Raw genomic sequence first — 22,583 nt, 5'->3', positions numbered from 1 at the left:
AACCAAGTTCCCAGTGGCGGGGGCGTGGCAAGCTGCCGAAGATGGCAGACGCGTGAGCGCAGTGCTTCGCATCGGCCCTGCTTTTCTCCTCCACGAACGAGCAACACCATCTGAATCACTGAGCTGTGAGTGGTGGTCTGGATGCTGGGACCTGAAGCGCTGCCCCGATAGGAAGATCGGGCGTGCAGCCTGCCGGGCTGGTGAAAAACAGCGAAGACTGAAGTGTACACTTAAGCCCTAGTCTCGAGTGCTGGACTGGGGTGGGGTCCACCGTAGCTAAGTGGTGGCGGACACGGCGTGACTGTGAGGCCCAGGCTGCCAGAGACAGGCTGGCTGCACCTGATACCTGCATCCACGCTGCATTTGAGGTAAGAAGTTGGCCGGTGCACTTAGAAACGGCACGGTTCAATGGGCAACACGCAGCTTGGGCAGGAGGCGGAGCCTGGACCCCTGTGCTTGGACTCCGATGAGCTGTCTAAAAGTGGAAGCGGCCTGGCTGAGAGTCTCGGCCCTGGGGAGGCGGGTCCGCCGAGATCTGACCCCCTGGGCCCTGCTGCGGGGGGATGCACTGATGGACCCCGGAGGCCTGCGGCGACGCATCACGCTGTGCAGCCCTATTACAGTAGAGCCCAGCTGCGGCACGCAACAGAGCCCCCAGAAACGGAGCGGAGGCTATTACCACACGGCGGGCTGAGTGAAAGCCCACTTGAAACCCTGCTGGGGGTACCCTTGGTGCACTGAACTTGACGGCCAGTGGGAGCTCCGAGACACGGTGCTGCAATCCTGGGTGACTGCAGCCCGCTGCGGGCAGATGACACGCAGCTGTACAGCAACGAGACGTGCATGGCGGGCCATACTGGACTACACTGGTTGCAGAGGTGGGCGCCCCTCTAATTGGACAGAGGACTGGCCCGGGGACCCCATTGAAGACCTCAAGTGTGGTAGCTAAGCCGAACCTGTGGGAACTTGGTTTAGAAGCTTGGAGAAGCACGTCTGGCGGCCTGGAGCCCGGGTGAGTAGTCCATCGCAGTCTCTTGGCACTGGATGCCCTTGGTGTGCTGGCAGAATATTGTGTACTGGCAGGTGGCTAAGTGATTTGGGCCCAGTGGAGCCAGATTGAAGGCTTAGGTTTGGCGCTGAGACCAAACCCCAATACCAGAACCTGTAATGATGGGAAATTCGGGGGAAACATACTGGCACTGCCCCTGAGCACGAGGAAGGGCACCCCGACCGGCAGAGGTGTAGCCCTGAACCGCAAACACGACCTGATCCCATCCAGTAATAACAGGCCAAAATACTGGAAGCCATTTCAGATACAAAGGCCACTCTCCATCAAGACATAAGCACGGTCTCAGTGGGATTGGGCCTCCTCCGGGCAGAGCATCAAAAACTCAGCTAGAGGGTAAATGAAGTGAAAACCGGACTCGGAGAACTAACGCCCGAACTTAAGGCCCTCTCCCAACGAGTAACGAAACTTACGGACAAGGTTCACATTTTGGAACGATGGGAGGAGGACAGAGAAGGTCGCAGCCGCCGCAACAATGTAAGAATTTTGGGCCGTGGCTCAAGGATGTGGTGGCCCCAGGGCGCTGACACAATTCTTTACACTAGAGAGAGCGCATCGCGTGCCCGCTCGTCCGGTGGCGCCGGGCCGCCCCCCCCCCAAGACCAGTAGTGGCTAAGACACCCCACTACAGAGATAGGGACATTATCCTACAAAAAGCCTGAAAAAATGGCCTTTTCATGGTCAACAACGCCAGGGTCTCCATGTTTCCAGACTATACGCTGGAGGTCCAGCGGAAGTGGGCCTCGTACTCCGAAGTCAAGCAGGCACTCGGGGAGGAGGGGGTCCAGTACTCCCTCATGTTTCCAGCCAAACTCCGCATTGTTCTAGATGGCAGGACTCACTTTTGCAAAACTCCCCTAATGGCGTGGGATTAGATTGAGTCCTACCGTACGGAAAAACCAGGCAGTGGTTGAGTCGCTCGCATAGGGGCATCCCTGTCGGAACAGGGTTCCAGATCTACGAAGGGGACTGGTGACTCTGAATCAGAGTCCTCTGGCAAAGGCAGTCTGGAGCTTCCAGTGGTGACCCCACACACAGCGGACAACATTATATAATAGAGAACAGCCGTTCTGAGTTGATATGAGACTGGGACGGTGCTGTGGATTGTGTAGTAGTGCGCACAGAGAATTGGCCTATTACAGGTTGTGATACATTTGTTAAAGTAGCATAACCACGACCCCCCTGAAGGTCTTCACTGTGTATGGTTTGGACCTTCATTACTTTGTAGTTTTGATAAAGGGAAAGTTTTGGCAGATGGTGGTTGGCAGTATGCCCTGGCGCCGGGTGAGTTGTATTAAGATTGGGATCGTTACAGTCCTGATTTCAGTGCATGCGAAGATGTCATATTGATGATTTCTGCTGTCTTTTGGGGGGGTTGGGGCAGCTGGGAGAGGCAGACTATGAAATGTAAAGGTATGCAATGGCGCAACAAGGGGTGAAACTGCTCATATGGAACATCAGGTGCATGGGTTCCATGTCCAAACGTTATAAGATATATAACTATTTGAAAAGATGGAGAGAGCAGATTGGGCTATTGCAGGAGACCCACCTGATCAAGAGGTAGGTTGAAAAGCTGAAACGGCGATGGTGGGGTCAAATCTTCGCTACTGGCTTCTCTGTGTTCGCCCGAGGGGTGTTGGTTCAACTGGGAGTGCCCTTTGAGACAACCCGCACCCTAATAGATGTAGAGGGGCGGTATGTGCTAGTGGTGGGGCGCCTTCTAGGACAGGAGATAACAATCTGTTGTTGCTAGATGTCCAACTCGACCGGTCTCACCCACCTCTGATAGGAGCACAAGCACATAAGACAGCAGCGGGGGCTGCGAGATTGGATGGCACACTGGGGTCTTCATGACATATGGCATGTACAGCATAGCGGGATTAGGGAATATTCCTACTACTCACACTTGCACCTTCTCCACACGAGAATAGATGCATTTTGATGTCCGCAGACCTTTGGCTCCCTCACCCAGTCTACCGAATATCTGGGCTGCACATATTCAAAGCCCTAGTACTGACCTATTGCCCTGGAGGTGCACACCTCTGATCCCCACATGGCGACTTAACCCTGTGGCTTTAGAGGATGTGCCCTTTGCCGAGTCCTAACACGCTACTGTGGACACATACTTCAATGAAAATATGGACACTGCCTCCACAACATTAGTGGAATGGGAGACTTTTAAAGTGGTAGTGAGGGGATATTGTATGGGGCAAACCATTGGAATACAGAGAGAACTTCATAGAGAGCTCACCATGATTGAGGGAGAACTGCAGATTCTGGATAATATGCAGGGGCCGGGGTTACCAGCTTGCGAGCAACTGCTGGCAAAACGAAAGCAATATGATCAGGCTTTGGAGAGGCTCCTCTCACATGACTGTAGAGCCTACATGGATAGAATACAGAATGAGCAGGGGAAAGCTGGGCGGTTACTGCCATGGATAAATAGGCCTGAATTAGGATGGCGGAGGATAGGGCCGACTATGACCCAGATACGATAAATGGAGTCTTCCAGACATACTATGACCAATTATATATGGCCCCGCCGGGCGCCTCACAAGAAGAGATTGATGCCTTCTTGGACCTTCTGGCCCTGACGGTGGTTAAAGAGGGGACTATGGATGAACTTGGAGGACCGGTTACTCTCCGGGAAGTCAGAAGAGCTATGGCTCTGCTGGCCGGGGGTAAAACGCCAGGGCCCGATGGCCTGCCTGCAGACTTTTATGTGAAATATAGGTCTATACTGGCCCCCGCTTGGTTGCTTTGTACAATGAAGCCCTTGAACTGGGGCAGCTGCCGCCCTCTACGCGCTCTGCGATGGTGATACTGCTTCCCAAGACCGAAAGCCCAGAGGCAGGGGTGAGGGATTATAGACCTTTGTCCATGCTCAATACTGACTTCAAAGTACTTCGTAAAATACTAGCGCTTAGACTGATGCTCCACATGACAAGTTTGATCCACCCGGACTAAAATGGATTTGTTCCCTCTCGAAACACATTGTATAATTTGTGTTGTTTATTTTCGGTGCTATACAATTCAGAGGCCCAGACTTACCGCGAGCAGCTCTTCTTTCTGTGGATCAGGAGAAAGCATTCGATACAGTCAGCTGGGACTATCTCATAGGGGTTATTAAGAAAATGGGACTGGGCTGGCAAAAATGGGTCCACCTATTCTATTCTTCCCCAAAAGCAAGGGTCAGAACAGGCGGCACCATTTCTGCAGAATACACGGTCTCTCGTGGGTCTCGACATGGGTGCACGCTGTCCCCCCTATTGTTTGCGCTAGCAGTTGAACCGCTGGCGGAACTCTTTCGTAGAGGATGAGAGGTACTTGGGATACCGCTGAATGGAAGAACATACATAATCTCCCTATATGTTGACAATCTGTTGATCTATTTGGGCGATTGTTGGAAAGTGGGTTATTGGTAGGGGCAAATGTAGGTCTGCCACTGGCAATAAGGCCACTAACACATGGTAGGACCCAGCATAGGTCTTAGAAGATTATTCCTATGCTCAACCCTTGGTAACATGGCTGCGAGCAGACAGGCTTAACTTCAAAGACAGGTATGTAAAGAATTTAAAAACACCATTTCAGTAAATAATTAAGACACAACACAAAATAAAAATCCAACACCAATTTTTAAAAATAGGTAATATTTGTATCTTTTAAATGACACCAAAACGAAAAGAATCCACTGTAGGGAACTAGAGATATTAATTTTTAAAGATTAGTCACTTTCCAGGGCTTAGAAACCAACAGTGCCCCTTTTAGTCATTTCGTTTTGTCTGACAGGGACACACCTTTAGAAACTGTTCTGGAGAATATCTCACCACTGTGTTGTGCCGCCTTCTCCAGCAGGAGGGTCCAGTTAGAAATCCTTCCTGAAGTTCTGCTTGCGGGTCCCAAAGTATCCAACACACAGTCCAAGGTTCTGGAATCTCCAAGAGGGTCCTTGAAAGTGTGACTTTTTGTGGGGCTGTCCAGGTGAGCTCTGTTAACCTGTAGCTTGCAGGGAGTTCCACTCTTGAGTCCTTTGGCAGCAAGGAAATCCACAGGGCTGCAGTTTCACTTGGTGCAGTCTTCAGAGGTCAGGCCTTAGAGTTCCTTTCACAGTAAAATCTTTTCAGCAGTTTACTTCTTGCTTCATTCAGTTTCAAGCAGCAGATCTGGAGGGCTCTGCCCCTCTCAGATACTTATTCAAAATTCTCTGGGTCAAGCACCAGGTCACTTCTGACCAATGAGAGCAGGGCAACTCCTCATAGTTATGACCACATCCTGTAGAGTGTGGCATTATTTTGTCCCAGAGTGCATCATTCTTCCAAATCCATAATGGCTGATTTTCCAGCAAGGAGGTAAGAGCTGGCTAAACACACCCCCTGGGATGGCTTATTTCCATGGACTCTCCCCCTACCATCTGCACATACCTTCCTTAAGCCTAGCCCTGACTCTGGGTCAAGAGTTTCAGAGTGAAACTGAAACCCAGGTCTCCCCTCTGGCTTTGAAGAGCATAGTTTACGACTCCACCTCCTGGCCTGGCATTCCTATAGACCAGCACACTGCCCTCCCAGCAGAGTGGTTCTTTATCACCTCTTCAAAGCAACCTGGCTAATCCACTTAACTCTGAGCAATCAGGGCAGACCACTGGAAGGCTGAATTTGGACTTACAAAGGCTTATAACTTCTTGTATGTACACTTTAGGAGAAATATAATATTGTTGGATTTACTACTACCATTCTGGGAAGTCTTTGAATGGTCCGGCTAGTCCTCTCCTATCAATATTTATTAATCAATAACTTCCTACCATGTTAACCTTTGTCCATGGGGTTTGCAATGGGGAAAATGACTTGGGCCAGTTTTCTAGCACCAGGGCTTATAAAAAGTTATTTTATAAGTATTTACCTAATCTCTACATGACCCCCACCCCCTGTGCAACTAAGGAAGACTTTAGGGGTTCTGAATCTGCAGAAATATTGCAGATCCTCCTTACCCAGTTCTTCTAGCATTAAAGTCGAATTTGAGCAGCTCTTTAATACAATGTGGGGAGTGAAATGTAAAATTTCACTTTACACAGGCATATAAAAACTCATTTTATAAGGGCGTACCTTATAGATAACTGATCCCCCACCCCTGGGATACCGAGGGGTGACCCTGGGGGACCCTAATATGCAAAAACATTGTAGGTTTTTCATTTTTAAGTGCCCCTACCCCCACAGTCGAGTTTGGGCACAATGTAAGGTTGGTTTAAAAGCAGTCCTGGCAACCAGTGCTGCTTTTAAACTGACCTCAGGCCTCAGCACTGCACACATGCTGGTGCAGAAAATCTGCTGGCCTCTAAACTGCCATTCCCCAGGATACTGGGGACTTCTAGGTATTTTCAATCCCCTGCCCTATTATATACTAGGGGCTTATGGGGTAGGTCATGCCAATTACAGGTGTACCCTAGTGTATGTTGGGTGTTTTAACTGTATTCTAATGTGTTCCTTTCATCTTGGCACTGGCCCTGGGCCTGGTTAGGCAGAGCCCAGGGTCAGTCAGAGTCAGTTACCACCAGTTCCAGTCAGCAAAAAGTTGGGGGGTGCCCAGGGCACAGGATGACTTTGCAACAGCGATGCTGGTGCGGGAACGGTCACCGCTTTTAGATTTCTTGAGAGCTTTGGCCAGCGATCTGGGCTGCTGGTTAATCGCCATAAGACACACCTGTTCCCAGTGGCCGGACCTCTCCCTAGGCCTAGGGACCTTCCAGAAGTATATCATTCATCCTCGTCTTCCTTTAAATACCTTGGCATTCAGATTTTCCATTCTTTGGAAGATATGAGAGAAGGTAACCTGGGAAGGGCGGTCCGTTCCTTGCACTCTAGTGTGGCCTTCTGGGGCTCACTGCGACTACCTTCGATGGCTAGGATCTCGCTGACCAAGATGGTTATGCTGCCTAGGTTACAATATGTTTTCGTAAATTTACAAGTGATGATGCCTGCAGGTTGGTTTAGACCCCTGGATGCACTGGTGCGAGATCTTATTTGGACTGATGGTAGGCGTAGGGTTGCGTTGCAAACCTTGCAGTGTCCTATGAGGGAGGGTGGATTGGGGGTTCCAGACTTCGAATTTTACCAGCTGGCTGCTCAACTTTACTGGGAGGTGCAGTGGTTGGAGGGGGTGAATCAGGAGGGAACGTATGTGGTGGAGCCTGGACAACACCCGCGAAAACTGCTCGCTAAGCTAATAAACCCGGCCACCAAATTCACCTACACCTCAGTTTTGCAGGCTACGGCTTTGCAGTGTTGGAGAAGGTGCATGGCTGGACTGCATGTGGGTCGGAGGTACACACCGGTGTTGCCATTGATGGGGCTACCATATGGAGAACCGCAGATGATCCTAGGGTCGGAACAGCTGCTGGCCTAGAATGGGGCAGGTATTGACACGACCGGGGATTTTTTTCAGGAACACTACTTGCTCCCCTTTGCGGACCTGGTGGAGAGTTACGGACTCCCTACTGGCCAATTCCTTATGTATGAAACACTGGTGAGGATGTTTGAATGGTTGTGGGGTGTGGGAAGAGAGGAACCAACTACACATGGGGTTCTCCACTCCTTGATAACACTGGGTACAGCTGGACATCAAATTAAATGGTTCTATGCCTCCCTTCTAGAAATATCCCTGTCCCCAATGCTTAGCCTTCAGGGGAAATGGGAGAGAGCTCTTAACCAAACACTCACTGACGCAGACTGGCGTTGTGTTCTGGAATCGCCTAAAAAGATATCTCGCAATACCCGCCTGAAATACCTTCAGTTTAACTATGTCCATGTGACATATATGACACCACACCACTTACAGGCTGCATTTGGTGGGGAACTCAGAGAGTGCCCAAGATGTAAACACTTAGACACGGACTTCCTCCACATGACATGGAGCTGTACAACTATACAGGGATTCTAGGACGTAGTAATGACTAAAATTAATAACACACAGGAAAGTACACTAGCACGCTCAGCCGGGGTGTCTCCTCAGGCTATACCCCAGACCATCCAGACGCAAGGTGGGACATCGTTTTATTGATTTGTCCTTGGCCCTGGCCAGGAGGCGCATTGTGATAACATGGAAATCAACACTGGGACCACAGTTTGGGGTTTGGAATCAGGAGGTGAATAGTTGGGCAGCGGCAGAGGGCAAAGCCTTACATAGAGAAGAGCTGAAGGGCCTGCGCAGGCGCCCGATTGCAGAGGCGTGGAGGGAAGTCTTATACAACTGGGAACTGGGTCTCCCTTGCACCCTTTTTCCCCTTCCCCCTACTCTTCTTAACCTCATAAATGACCGACGAGACCCTGAGATATATGTAACATTGTTATCTGCATGGTCCCCCGCCCCCCCTAACGAGAGACTATCTTCCATTGTTGATGGAGGTAATGATAGAGACACCTGCATGCACAGGCTGACACTGTTTTAGTTGTTTAAGTTTACTTGTGTATTAAGTAAAGGCATGCATAATACGATGAACAACAATGATTAACAAGCATTGGCATAGCCAATAGGTCTCGCCTTTGGGATATTATAAGTGTTTAGCCTTGCAGCAGGTTATTACCTATTGGCATGCCCACACACTCCCAACATTTTCGAATAATTGTAAATTTTTTTGAAAAGTGATATGAAATGAGCCAAGGTGCGATGGAGATAAAGGGTCCGCATGGCAGCATGCCTAGAGTAATGGTGCCAAGGCGGGACGTGGCAGGTGTAATGGTGACGAGCGCGCATGTGTGCCTATTGACCTTGCAGCATTATTATGATATGATATTGAGAGGGTGGCTGTATAAAAGGGGGCATACTGTATAATGGTGTTGCAGCGTGAAAACAGGTTTATTTAAAATAAAGTGTGGCGGGGCTCTTACTCAAACCTTTTAAGTATTCCCACAGTAACTGAACGTTATCAAAGATTGTGGTACTCCAAGGGAGAGAGCGGCCACTAGCGCTCTTACAGTAACTGAGAAAACCCAGTTTGCACAATAGACAAATTGTCCTGAGCAACCAACACATATATGAAATAAGTGTGTCCAAGTCTTCTTGCTTTTAGGACCAACCTGAATCGAGACAATCTGTCTATTGTGAAAACAGGATTGTTTTGTTTGCTCATGTGATAGAGGACTAGGGCTGGGTAGGGACCAACATAAGTAGCATTGCGGGCAGCCATGATAATATAAGCACAGTGTTTTATAGTGTAAAGACACAAAATGTACAATTAACAGTGTTATAAAATAAAGAGAACATGCACACGAGACCACTAAAAACAAACAGATGCTAAAAATCCGGTGTGTTTTTTTAAAAAACTTGAGTATAAATGCAACCGTAATAAAATATAAAGCGCGGTGTATTTCTTTAAAAAAAACAAAAAAACGCCCATGGCTAAATATATCGAGCCAGATAAAATAGCAGTACAAGTTTAGCCTTGGTGATGATACAGATGTTAACGTGCCACAAAGAGAGAGTTTAAGTGATTTGCCCAGAAATACACAATGTTTACCAAACGCTAACACTTCACAATAAAATATACACATAAAACAACAAGTGAAGCTGTAAGATGGGGGTTGTGTATATTCATTCAGCTGAAGTGACTTGAGGTGAACAACATTTACTACTTAGGGGCATGAAGAAATGCAGCGGCTGCGTTAGGCCTACTGCTGGTATGGGTGATGGGGGGGCTGAGCGGGGGTATGGTGTGCCAGGATTTCATTAACCTACGGGGTCATGTTTGGCACTAACATACAGTAAATAAAATAAAAAAGAAAACGTATAGACAGCATGCCTAAAGTGCGGGTGCAATTGTGGGACGTGGATGTTATATTGGTAACTAGTGTGCCGACGGACCTTGGCAGCATTTTTTTAAAATGGCACGATGTTTACCGAATGCTATGGGGAGGGGGGGCTGAGCGGGGTATGCTGTGTCTGGGTTTTGTGGAGCCTACGGAGTCATGTTTGGCACTAACAAACAATAGACAAAAAAAAAGAAAAAAACGAACACATAGCAAATAGAAAAAGTTACAATTTTCAAAAACTAACTAATGTCAGCTGAGGCATCTGACTGAGAATGCTTCATAGTGGCAAATGAATGAAAGTCAAGTTGTGTGCTTTTTCTTACGAATATCCAGCATTTCTGTAACTTATGCAGATGATAATATCTCAAGGTACTGATGAGTTTAAACATGGGAAGTAACCTGCAGTTGTGTCCATAAAGGATTTGTTTGACAATTATTACTGTATTAACCATATTAATTCAGGCCTTTCTTAGATGTGTCCCCCTTGATTGGCGTGTTCCAACTGATGGAGCGCTTAATCATTTTAAAATCAGACTCACTCTGGCTCTACACAGGTAGTTGTCTCAGGAGACAGATGAAAACAGCGAGAGGCGGCAGAGTGAGAAAATGTCGGCTTTAAATCTGTAATCTTGCCGTCGGAAGCATGCCTTGAGTGTGGGTGCCATGGTGGAACGTGGCCGGCAACGAGCATGCACGCGCGCCGACGGACCATGGCATCAATTTTAACGTGATAAAAAAGAAATGTACAATAACGCTATTACGAAATTTAACAAAATGTACACGCAAAGCCAGCAAAATTCGCTAATACAGTACCAAATAAAAATAAAAAAGTCAAGCAGCACAGCAGAAACTTGCTGCTTTTGTCTAATGTAAGTGCCTCAGGCTGCTTCAGAAGGGCGAGGCTCAGTCCATGTGCGGCGTTTACCTTGCGGGAGCGAGCAGCGGCGCCATCTCTTTCCAAAGCGCGGGCGCGATAATTGCAAACAGATGGCGTCGGTGCTCGCTCCCGCAATGTGGATGCCTTGCATGCAAGAGTACTCATTGGAAACAGTGCAGTAACATGCACGAGTTTTCCAAAAAGTACAGACCGATTCCAAAAGGTCAGATCCTAAGCAGCGCTTACGCGCTGATTAGGCTCGACCTAAAAATGGCGCATCACAGTTGATTTCATGATTGGCTCCAGGAGTGAATAATTAAGGGTATAAGACACAAAGGCGATGGATACAAGAGGAACTTTGTTCATACAGAGGATACACTAGACTTTGCTGTTAATTGTACGTAGAAATTAAAAGAACTGTGTATGTCCTCCGAAGTACATTGTACGCCTAAACCACTATTGTCTACATGCCCTTTGCCTAGACGAACAGAAGAATAACTATGCGAACGAAAACTATCTCTGGATGTAAATTATGTCAATATAAGAATGTATCATTATAAATGCCAATAAACATATTTTCACAAAAAAAAAGTTCCCAGTGTCCATCAAATTAAAATATGTGAATTTGTATGCTTTTGTTTTTTTATAGGCTTTTAATCATTACTTTGCATTTTTAAAAGCAAAAACACCTCACTTATTTATATATATATATTTTTTTTAACAGTCCGTTAACTTCTCCTCTAAGAAGCTAACATCAAATTCCACCAAAGAGAGTTGGGATGTGGAAACGGTCTGGAGTAAAGAGAAAGGGCAAAGTCAGCAAAGTCTTGTCTTGCCAATGAATGACAGCTGGAGCAGCAACTGGGATGATGACTTTATAGCCAAACCTGTTCAAAAGGCAAATACTCCACAGGTCTCGACTTCCTTAGAAGGGGCCAGACTCACTTGTGAATATGACTGGGATGGTGACGAGAGAAAAGACAAACAAGAAGATTTCTTTACTGCAGTGTCTCTAAGATCTTCATCAGCCATTCAGGTGCGTGGCAGCAGTCTTAAAATTGCTTGTAACTCGAGGGAAGATAAAACACACACCATTAATGAGCACTGTCTCCTTAAAATGTTCAATTTTATCAATAAACTATTTTTATTCCTTGTAAAACAGAGCCTATGTGAAGGAAAGCAGTTTCCGACAAATACGTACTGAGTGTTAAGGTCCTCATGGGCCATTTAAATTGGATTCTAAGTTCATGGATGTCATATTAATCTGCTCTTAACATGGCGATTACCTACTTTTCCACATTGGGCATCATTGCATAGGAAGAAAGTCCTACAACCAGAAGATCTAACGAGTTATACGAAAGTTAGCACATATAAATGTATTTGAAACAATGAAAAAAACTGAAGGACTATACACCCAATTGGAACGTTATCAGGATGGAATAAAACCTGGAAGTTGCATGACAACAAGAAATGTAATCAAGCCAATACAAAATCCCTTATCCCCACTTTCTCTATGGATCACATCTTTTTGTTACTTTCCAGTAATTACATATGACATAATCTACATCCATTGGCCGACAAGAGTACTATAGTGTTTAATAAAGAAAAAAGAAGTAACATTAAAATCCAATTAAACTTAGTCGCAACAACAAGACCCCTTTCCAACCTCCATCCTTCCCCCTTTCCACCTATTTCAGAGCCAAGCTCTTCTGCCTTACAAAGTTAAACATGTCCTTTGTTAATTAGACACTCAGACCCAGCCCTGGGCCCACTTCTAAACAGTAACATCTGCTATTGGATGGGTGTGATCTTTAGGCACTGGCGCTCCCTAGATTCAAATACCATAGCTCCAAAACATTCTGAGCGATCTGATACAAAGACTTTCACTTCTCATTTTAATAACATGCTCAGTTTCTCCATGACCAAGAGATACCATATGTGAAACTGCTTTTCCCTGATACCTGAAACCCTCATCAACCCCCAAAACGATGTAATGACTTCATTTCTTGCCACTGTGCAAGAGACATTTGTATGCCTCTTAATGAGTACAGGGAGAGTGACTGTTCATTAAGTACATCTACAGTATAAGTTGTAAATCTCTGAAAGAAGGTCTGGAACATTTTATCTGTAGCATATAGCACTTCACACCAGAAGGTTTTTCAAATTCTGACTATGCTATATAAGATGCGTCAAGCTGCCTATGTCCCTCCAACCTTGCCAAATCTTCTCTAATTGGTGTTTATCACAAGCATGTAACTTGGCAGGCATGTAATACTAATTTAATACCAGTTTAGTCATGGTTTTAGCTGAATTATATGCTCCCCTTCTTTCTTAGAGGCGTTCTCCCTGTTTCCGTCTCCCACTTTTCTTTCTCAATGTGACTTTTCTACCTTACTTTGGTGACTTCGAGGCTTGTAAATCTCAGGATTTTTTTAACTCCATCTTTCGTAATTTTCTATCTCTCAGATTTTATTAAGGGAATAGCCACATGAGTTTTACTAATACCCAGCACCTAGTGTCATATCTTTCCAACTTTTTGTAAATTGCGGATAAGCATTAAGAGCATTGATTGATCATGATGTTTCATGAACTCACGTTCTCCTGCTTCATACTCCGAAGTACTTTAAGTTAAAGGGCTGATAAATTTCTTGATCAGATGAATCTAAATAATTATTTTTAAAGAGGGAAGAGAGCACACCAGTCTGATTTTCCAAGCATTACCTCACCCGAGGCGCAAGCTGATATTAACTAGTTTTGTTACTAGGTGGTTTCCTGTGGAAAATACCCTTTGGGCAGTGGTGACCTCAATCTAACTTTAAGAAGATCCGAAGTTTCTTCAACACAAATAGGACAAAAAGCTCCCAAAGGAGGCCAGACCAGGGTGTCGCCAAGTTGGTATCACACCGCTCTACTAAGGAATGCAAGGTCGGAATTTTTCCATAAATACCTTTGATCTTTCAGAATGAAATAAGATGAACCCAGATTGCAAATACTTTGAGATTGAGGTCTAGTGTTAGAGAAGCAGTTGGGCCTAATGAATGCAGAAGTAGTATCAGCGATTATCTGAATCGAGTTCTGACCTACTATGATGTCAACTTTTGCGTATATGATAACTTTCTTACAGCTAGTTTGTTGAATTAAGCAGGAAGTCTTTCCAGCTTCATAATATGACTTCTGCCGCACGTGTTGTGCTTTTCAAGTCTGTTATGTGAATTTGTAGAGCGCGGCTAATTACCTGTGATGGTCCCCAGGCACTGAGATGGCAGGCCTGAGGGGGGATGGCGGAGATCATGGTTGTTTCATCTGAAAGAGCCATGTCTTGAGGTTCCTTCAGATGTCCATCCATGAGGGAGGGGGAGGTTCTAAGGTGTTTTAGGAGGTTGTTCCGGGTCTTGGCTGCGAGGTAGGTGGAGGAGCATATTCCGCTTCTGGTCTTCTTGATGCGAGGGTGGTGTGCTGTAGCCAGGGACGCAGATCGACGGTGTCTGGAGGGTTGGTAGATATTGAGGCAGTGGTTAGTTAAGCATGACCGGTGTTGTGGAGAGCTTTGTAGGCGTGGGTGAGTAGCTTGAACTTGTATCTTTCCTGGACTGGGAACTAGTGGAGATAATTTAGGTTTGGAGGGCTGTGGTTATGTCACAGGATGTTCAGGATGAGTCTGGCCGCGACATTCTGGGTGGTTTGGAGTCAGCGTGGGGCATGGCCGGGTATCTTGATGTAAAAGTCATTTCCATAATCAAGTCTACTTGTGATAAGAGCCTGGGTGACTGTTCGTCTGGTGTTCAGTGGGATCCACTTGAAAATCTAGTGTAGGATTAGCAGGATGTGGAAGCCTGATGAGGAGATGGCATTGATCTGCCTTCTTATGGATAGGTTGGTGTCCAAGATGATCCCGAGGTTCTTGGCATGGTACATGGGGGTTGGGGGGATGAGTTTGCATAGCCACCAAGAGGCGTGCCAGGGGGAGTGGTTGTTGCTGAAGATTAGGACTTCGGTCTTGTCTGTGTTGAGCTGGAGGCAGTTGTTTTTCATCCCAACTGCGATGTTGCTCATGCAGTTGACAGAGTTTGCTTTGGTGGTGCTGTTTGAGTTGGTAAGTGGGTGGGTGAGCTGTATGTTGTCAGCAAAGGATACAATGTTGATGCGGTGGGGTCTGGCGATGTCCGCGAGGGGCTACATGTAGGTGTTGGAGAATGTTGGGCTGTGCAATGATCCTTGAGGGACCATGCTGCTGATGAGCTTCCTGGGTTCTGAGGTGTAGAGGGGGAGTCTTACTCATTGAGCTCTGTCCATGAGGACGGATGATAACCACTTGAAGGCTGGTCCACAATTACCCAAGTGCTGAAGCTTTCTGATTCGTGACTTGTTGGAGACTGTTTCGAAAGCTGTCTAGAGGTCAAGGAGGATGAGTGCGGCGTTTCTCCCTTGTTGAGTATGATTCTGATGAAATCGGTAGCCACAATGATGGCTGTTTCTGTGCCGAGGGTGTTGCAAAAGCTTGATTGAGAGCCGTCTAGGAGTTCTTGGTGGTGTGTGAGTTGGGTATTGATCACTTTCTTCATGACTTTAGATGGAAAAGGCGGGAGCAAGATGGGTTTGTAGCTGCCAAGGGTGTTGGGGTCCGCTGTTGGTTTCTTCAATAGGACATTGGCTTCTACATTTCTCCAGTGAGATGGGAAAGTGGCGGTGGTTATGGAGGTGTTGATGATAGCGGGGGGAGATGATGGTTCTTCCAAGGTTGTATAAGAAGTGGGGGCATGGGTCTGAGGGGACTCCCGAGTGGATGGTATTCATCAAGGAGGTAGTTTCTTATAGAGGGACTTCCAGTTGCCTAGCTTCTGTTCGGTGATGAAGGTGGTGTCTGACTGGTCGGGGGTGTTTGTATCGGTATGCCTTGGGTCGAATGTGTTGTAGATCCCGGTAATCATCTGTTCAAATAAGTTTGAGAGTTGGTTGCAGAGTGTTTGGAATGGGATTATGTCGTTGTTGGCTGCTGCGGGATTGGAGAACTCCTTTAGGATGGTGAAGTTCTTTGCCATTGTTGTAGCTGGCTTTGAGTCTGAGAGTTTGGGCCTTTTTCTTTACCTCTCTTAGTTGTTGTTGGTACAGGATGAGGGCTGCTTTGTATGTGGATAGTTTGGTAATGTTTCTGTCGAGTCTCCATTTTCTCTCATGTTGTATGCAGCAGCGCTTGGATCCCTAAGGTCATTTGTGTACCAGCTGTGTTGTTTGTTGTTTTTGTAGGTCTTGATCTGGTGGAAGTGGTGTGGTTGGCACAGTCGATGAGCCATTTATTGAAGAGCTTGTGTCAACATCACGGTTCCCAGTGTGGTTGGGTGGGTGTTCCTGTAGGGTCTTGGTCCAGTTTTCTTCATATATTTTGTCCCAATGTCTTGATGCTTCTTTGGGTTTTTCTGGTGGGGTGGGTTGTTGGGTTGATATCTTGAACTGTATGATGTAGTGGCCAGACTATGTGAGATGGGTCATGTGGGTGGTTGTGATTCTGTTGGAGGAGAAAATAGGGTCTAGTGTGTGGCCTGCAGTGTGAGTTTGTCCTTGGATGGGCAGGGTGAGTCTGAGGTTGCTGAGGTTGTCATGGAGCGCTGTGGAGTTGGGGTCTGTGGTTTCTTCGAGGTAGAAATCGAGGTCCTTGAGTAGGATGTATTAGGTTGATCTGATGGAGTGAGGCGGTATGAAGTCTGAAATGTGGTTGCAGATTTCCTCTTGGGGATCCGGGGAATGGAGGGTGAGGGCTCCCTTAAGGGTGGCCTTGTTGTCCATTTGTATTTTGAAGTGGAGGTGTTCCTTGAGGTTGGTGTCTGAGTCTGTGGAGGTGGCGCAGACAATCATGTTTTTGTAGATGATCGTGAATCCTCTGCCTGGTTTGTGTGTTCAGTCCTGTTGTATGATTTTTGTAGGCGAGCAGGATGGCTACGGCAATGTCCGGGTTAGAAGCTGGGTAAAGTCATGTTTTGGTCAGGAAGAGAAAGTTGGGTGTATTGCTGATCTGAAAGAAACACGTTAGTTAGATTCCTCACCTTAGAATATCCCCAGGCGTCAGGCTGGATCCGGAAAGATTTTTGTAGCAATACCCCTTGCGCGTCGCTAGGCGTCGTCTGCGGCTCCGCGTCCGTCGTTGGCGTCGTGCGCCGGAATGACGTAGTCGGAGTACTTAGACGCCGCCCTCGCGCGCTGACGTCAGTTCTTCTTTTTTCCGCGTCAGTAAGCGCCGATCCGGGAAGAGCTTACCCCTAGTCACTTTTTGACTAACTTTTTGACCTCTTTTGGTTACTCGACTCGACATCTGGTGCCGGTAGGATGCCTGGATTCAAGCATTGTGACGCCTGTCACCGACTGATGTCGGTAACGGATCACCATCGCCGGTGCCTGTACTGCCTGGGAACCGACCATGACGCGGAGTCGTGCCCCAACTGTCAGGCCTTGACGTCGAAGGCTAGGCGGGAGCGGTCCCGTAAGCTGCTCGAGATTCGACACTCGGCTCCGCGTCGCTCTCGGTCCCGGTCCAGGAGGAGGTCCAAGGACCGTTCGCGGAGCCGCAGCCATCGACATCGCTCGTCGGGATCTTCGGGTAAGTCCCGTCACTCCAAACATTCTAAGAAGTCCAAGCGGCGTCATCGCTCTTCCCCTCGCCGGTCGCGCCACCCGGCCCAGGGTCCCTGGGACTGACGCGACTCCGGCGGAGGTCAGTGCCTTCCTCACGGCCATGAGGAATCTGGCTCCGCCGTCGACGCCTGCCGGCGCGCCTTCGGGCCCGTAGGGTTGACTGGGCGACCTCGCGTGCCGGCGGCTCCGGCCCCGGCGCGGTTGAGGGCTCCGGCCCCGACGCCGCAGGTCCCCGAGGGATCCAGGCCTGGATCTCTGCCGGCGCTGGTCGACCTCACGACGCCTCCTCCGCCGGCGCCGACACCGGTTCCGCCCCCGACACCGTCCCCGCACGGTGTCGAGCCTCAGTTTAGCCCTATTCCGGACCCGGCGCCGGTACGGCGCCGTCTGACGCCGTTACCGGCGCCGATGGGTGACCGCTTTATCCACCGTCCGGCTCCGATCATTCCTCCTGTCTACCAGGAATCGGATGATGAGGGCGACTGGGAGGGGTCTCAGGACCCTCTGGCCGAACAGGCCAAATTGTCTCAAGATTGAGCAGAGGAATTGGGGGACGCCAGCGGTTTGGATACCTCTCCAGACGCTGGATTCATCTCTCCTCCGACTGTGGCCTCGGAGGAAGGTGCAGCCTTTTCTGTGGTGCTGCGCAAGGCGGCGGAAGCCCTAGGGCTCGAGTTGCCTGCTGTGGCTGTGAGGACTAACGTCCTCACCGAGGTCCTTCAACCGACAGCAAGCTCCACTGAGCCTCTGCTGCAGTTTAATGAGGCCCTCATTGACGTTCTCTAGGGCACTTGGTCCAAGCCCTCCACAGTCCCTCCTGTGGACAGGAACGTTGCCCGGCGCCACCGCCCTGCTCCGGGCGACCCCACATTCCTCTCCCACCACCCCACCCCGGGAGCCTGGTTATCCAGGCCTCAACCTCCCAATCCTCCTTCCCGTCCGCTCCTCCGGATAGGGAATCCAAGAGGTTGGAGCAGTTTGGCAAGAAACTGTTCTCGTCCCTGAGTTTGGGACTGTGGTCTTTAAATACCGCTTGCCTTTTGGACCGTTATTCCCACTCGCTGTGGGATACGGTGGAGGACGTGCTGCCCTTGTGCCCGGAGGAGGCCCGGGAGCGACTCACCCAAGCACTTGCTAACGGGCGAGATGCAGCACGGCACGCCATTAGATGTGGACTAGACACCACGGACTCGCTGGGTCGGGCGATTTCCACCACGGTGGCGCTTCGGCATCACGCCTGGCTGAGGTCCACGTTGTTTTCAGGGGATGTCCAAAGCTCCCTCATGGACATGCCCTTCGATGGCACTCGCCTTTTTGGCGAGAAGGCGGACAGTGCGCTGGCCCGGTTCAAGGACTCCCGGGCCACCGCCAAGTCCTTGGGTCTTTCGGCCCGCGGCCGCAAACTTCCGCCTTTCGCCCCTTTCGTGGCCAAGGAAGGGGCGCCTCCTCACGTCCGCCCAGCCACCGGCCGCAGAACCAACCTGCACGCGGTCGCGGACGTGGTTTCCGCCGAGGCGGTTCTGGAGGACAACGTGCCGGTCAGTCTACATCCACCCCGGCAGCATCCGCCTCAAAGCCCTCCTAGTCCGAGCTTTCAGGCCCATTCAACGCCAGTGGGGGGCAGAGTTCGCCATCACCTGCTCCACTGGCGCTCCGTCACTTCTGACAGGTGGGTGCTTCAAATCGTCCAAAGGGGCTACTCCCTCCCCTTCGAGACAACCCCTCCAGCCATGCCACCGCAGAACCACCGTATGTCGGGGGATCATTTGCATCTTCTCCGGGAGGAGGTTTCGGCCCTCTTGGCCAAAGAGGCCGTCGAGCGCGTTCCTGGTCCAGAAGTAGGTCGTGGTTGCTATTCCCACTACTTTCTGGTTCCCAAGAAGGGCAAAGGGGGCCTACGCCCGATCTTGGATCTCAGGAGCGTGAACGCCTTCCTCCGGAAGGACCGGTTCAAGATGCTAACTTTAGCTCAGGTTCTTGCTGCCCTAGACCCTGGAGACTGGATGGTAGCGTTGGACTTGCAGGACGCTTATTTCCACATCCCCGTCCTGCCGGCCCACCGGCGTTACCTGGGGTTCACGGTGGGTCAGGAGCACTTTCAGTTCACCGTGCTCCCCTTCGGCCTCACCAGTGCCCCTCGGGTGTTCACGAAAGTGATGGCGGTGGTCGCAGCTCATCTGCGCAGATCAGGGGTTCCAGTCTTCCCCTATCTCGACGACTGGCTGTTGAAGGCGGGCTCGCCCCAGCAAGTCGTCTCCCACCTCCAGACTACGGCAGACCTCCTGCATTCGCTGGGGTTCTCCATCAATGTGCCGAAGTCACACCTGAGTCCCTCCCAGAAGCTCCTTTTCATAGGGGCGGTTCTCGATTCGGCGCAGTTCCGGGTCTATCCGCCGGAACAGCGGGTCCTGGACATTCGAGCCCTGATTCCCATCTTCTGGCCTCTGTCCTGGATTTCGGTCAGGTTAGTGCTGTGGCTTCTGGGGCTGATGGCCTCCTGCATCCTGTTAGTACCTCACGCCAGATGGCGGATGCGGGCTCTGCAGTGGGACCTGAAGTTTCAGTGGGCCCAGCATCGAGGCAACCTGTCCGACCACGTCTTGATCTCGGAGGGCACTGCGAAGCAGCTGCAGTGGTGGCTCACGAATCGCGATTGGGTCAGCGGCAGATCCCTCTCCCTTCCCCAACCGGAGCACGTAGTAGTGACGGATGCGTCCCTCCTAGGATGGGGGGACCATATGGGAGAGGCGGAGATCAGAGGACTCTGGTCTCCGGCGGAGACTCGGCTCCATATCAATCTTTTGGAGCTAAGGGCGATCCGACTTGCACTGAAAGCCTTCCTTCCCTCTGTCCGGGGAAGTGTCGTGCAGGTGTTCACAGACAACACCACCGCCATGTGGTATTGCAACAAACAGGGCGGGGTGGGGTCGTGGACCCTTTGTCAGGAGGCCATGCGCCTCTGGACATGGCTGGAACACCAGGGCATCACCCTAGTGGTTCAACATCTGGCGGGCTCTGAACGCCAGAGCGGACGAACTCAGCCGCCGGTGCATGATGGATCACGAATGGCGTCTGAACTCCGAAGTGGCGCAAGGTCTCTTTCTGCAGTGGGAAGAGCCTTGGTTATATCTATTCGCCACCGAAGAGAACGCGCAATGTCATCAGTTCTGCGCGTTGGAGTTTCCAAGGCGGCACTCGCTCGGAGACGCTTTTTGTCGCAAGTTGAGTTGCGGTCTGTTGTATGCCTTTCCGCCTATACCACTTCTGCCCAGAGTGCTGAAGAAGATCAGGCGCAACCGGGCCCAAGTCATCTTGGTGGCTCCGGATTGGGCACAAAGGTACTGGTATCCCGAGCTACTCAGTATGTCCATCGATCCCCCGATACGACTGCCTCTTCAGGAGGATCTTCTGTCGCAGCAGCAGGGGACGGTCCTCCACCCGAACCTGTCCAGCCTCCACCTCCATGCGTGGAGATTGAGCGGCGGCAGTTGATGCCATTTGACTTGCCTCCTGAAGTCTGTGATGTCATTCTGGCAGCCAGGCGTCCCTCCACAAAGACGGTATACGCCTGCCGGTGGAACAAATTTGTGGCATGGTGCACAGCAAAGGCTGTGGATCCCCTTTCCGCCCCTCTTTCTGAGGTTCTCCTCTTTCTTCTTTCCTTGGCCCAGCAGGGCTCTGCTCTGGGCACCTTGAAAGGTTATCTTGCTGCTATCTCTGCTTTCCTACGGCTTCCTGATCATCCTTCTCTTTTCAAGTCCCCTGTTGTTTAACGCTTTCTCAAGGGCATTACTCATATGTACCCTCCTGTTCCTTTCGTAATGCCTCAGTGGTACTTGAACCTTGTTCTCACTTTTCTGATGTGCGCTCCCTTTGAGCCCCTTCATAACTGTCCCATCCGTCTTTTGACTTTGAAAACTGCTTTCTTGGTAGCAATCACCTCCGCTAGGCGGGTGAGTGAGCTCCAGGCTTTGTCATCTAAGCCTCCCTTCCTTTCAGTTCATCCGGACAAAGTTGTCCTCCGGACATGTCCTTCTATCCTGCCTAAAGTCGTGACTCCCTTTCACATCGGGCAATCTGTCACGCTGCCCACCTTCTTTCCGCCTCCTTCAAAAGATGAAGAGAGGCTCCACCGTCTGGACCCAAAACGTGCGCTATTCTTTTATTTGGACCGCACAAGACAGTTCCGGGTGGACGACCAACTTTTTGTTGGATACGTAGGGGCTAAGAATGGTAAAGCTGTACACAAGCGGACCATCTCTCGGTGGGTCGTGTTGTGTATTACGACCTGCTATTCTTTGGCGAAAAAGGTTCCTCCTGTTGGGCTACGGGCCCATTCTACTCGGGCCACAGCGGCCACGACTGCACTGGGGCGGGGAGTCCCCTTGCAAGACATCTGTCAGGCGGCGACGTGGGCTTCGCTGCACACGTTTGCGAGACATTACTGCCTGGACAGCCAAGTCCGGAGGGATGGCCACTTTGGCCGTTCTGTTCTCCAGGACTTTCTGGTGTGATCTTGGTTCGCAGACCCACCACCGGGGTTGGTATTGCTGGGGTATCTATTCTAAGGTTAGGAATCTAACTAACGTGTTTCTTTCAGATGAACAAGTTACTTACCTTCGGTAACGATGTATCTGTAAGACACATTAGTTAGTTAGATTCCTCACCGACCCACCTAGCCTCCCCGTTCTGCCAACCGACATCTAGGGTTAAGGTTCTCCCTTTCAGGGCCCTAGATTTTTTGGCACCAGTGTCGGTCTCTTGCATGGCTCAGTGTCCCTGGCGCGGAAAGCTGTGTACAAGAACTGATGTCAGCACGCGAGGGCGGCGTCTAAGTACTCCGACGACGTCATTCCGGCGCACGACGCCAACGACGGACGCGGAGCCGCAGACGACGCCTAGCGACGCGCAAGGGGTATTGCTACAAAAATCTTTCCGGATCCAGCCTGACGCCTGGGGATATTCTAAGGTGAGGAATCTAACTAACTAATGTTTCTTACCGAAGGTAAGTAACTTGTTCTTTAGGAGGTCTCAGATTTCGGTGGAGTGTTTCCCGAGGGATTGGACATTGAGTAGCATGGCAGACAGTTAGTTTGGGGTGTAGGTGGTGGTGTTGGAGTGTGTCAGTTGTTTGGAGGTGGTGATGTTGGTGACTGAGGTGAAATTGCATTGGATGCAGGAGGAAGGTCCTACCGTGGTGCTGGGGGATGTGTGGCAA

The 22,583-nt window shown here is 49.8% G+C and overlaps 1 protein-coding gene across 6 annotated transcripts in view; it reads left to right on the top strand.

Annotated features, from left to right (window-relative positions):
* SCYL1 (SCY1 like pseudokinase 1) overlaps positions 1 to 22,583 on the top strand; it is a 1,795,032-nt gene that overhangs the window by 1,429,562 nt on the left and 342,887 nt on the right. For 2 of the 6 annotated variants that reach the window (XM_085625546.1, XM_085625544.1), the window contains exons 15-16: positions 11,466 to 11,777; positions 13,506 to 13,666. The exons of 2 other annotated variants lie outside the window; for them this stretch is intronic. In XM_085625546.1, the coding sequence (XP_085481672.1) occupies positions 11,466 to 11,777; positions 13,506 to 13,666 (473 nt within the window). The remainder of the gene's footprint in view (positions 1 to 11,465; positions 11,778 to 13,505; positions 13,667 to 22,583) is intronic. 2 more of the 6 variants (XM_085625547.1, XM_085625545.1) reach the window with 1 other exon arrangement.

Source organism: Triturus cristatus, chromosome 9 (genome assembly GCF_964204655.1).
Source record: "Triturus cristatus chromosome 9, aTriCri1.1, whole genome shotgun sequence".
NCBI lineage: Eukaryota > Metazoa > Chordata > Amphibia > Caudata > Salamandridae > Triturus > Triturus cristatus.
Note: the sequence above shows the minus strand (reverse complement) of the source record. Positions and strands in the feature narration are given on the sequence as shown.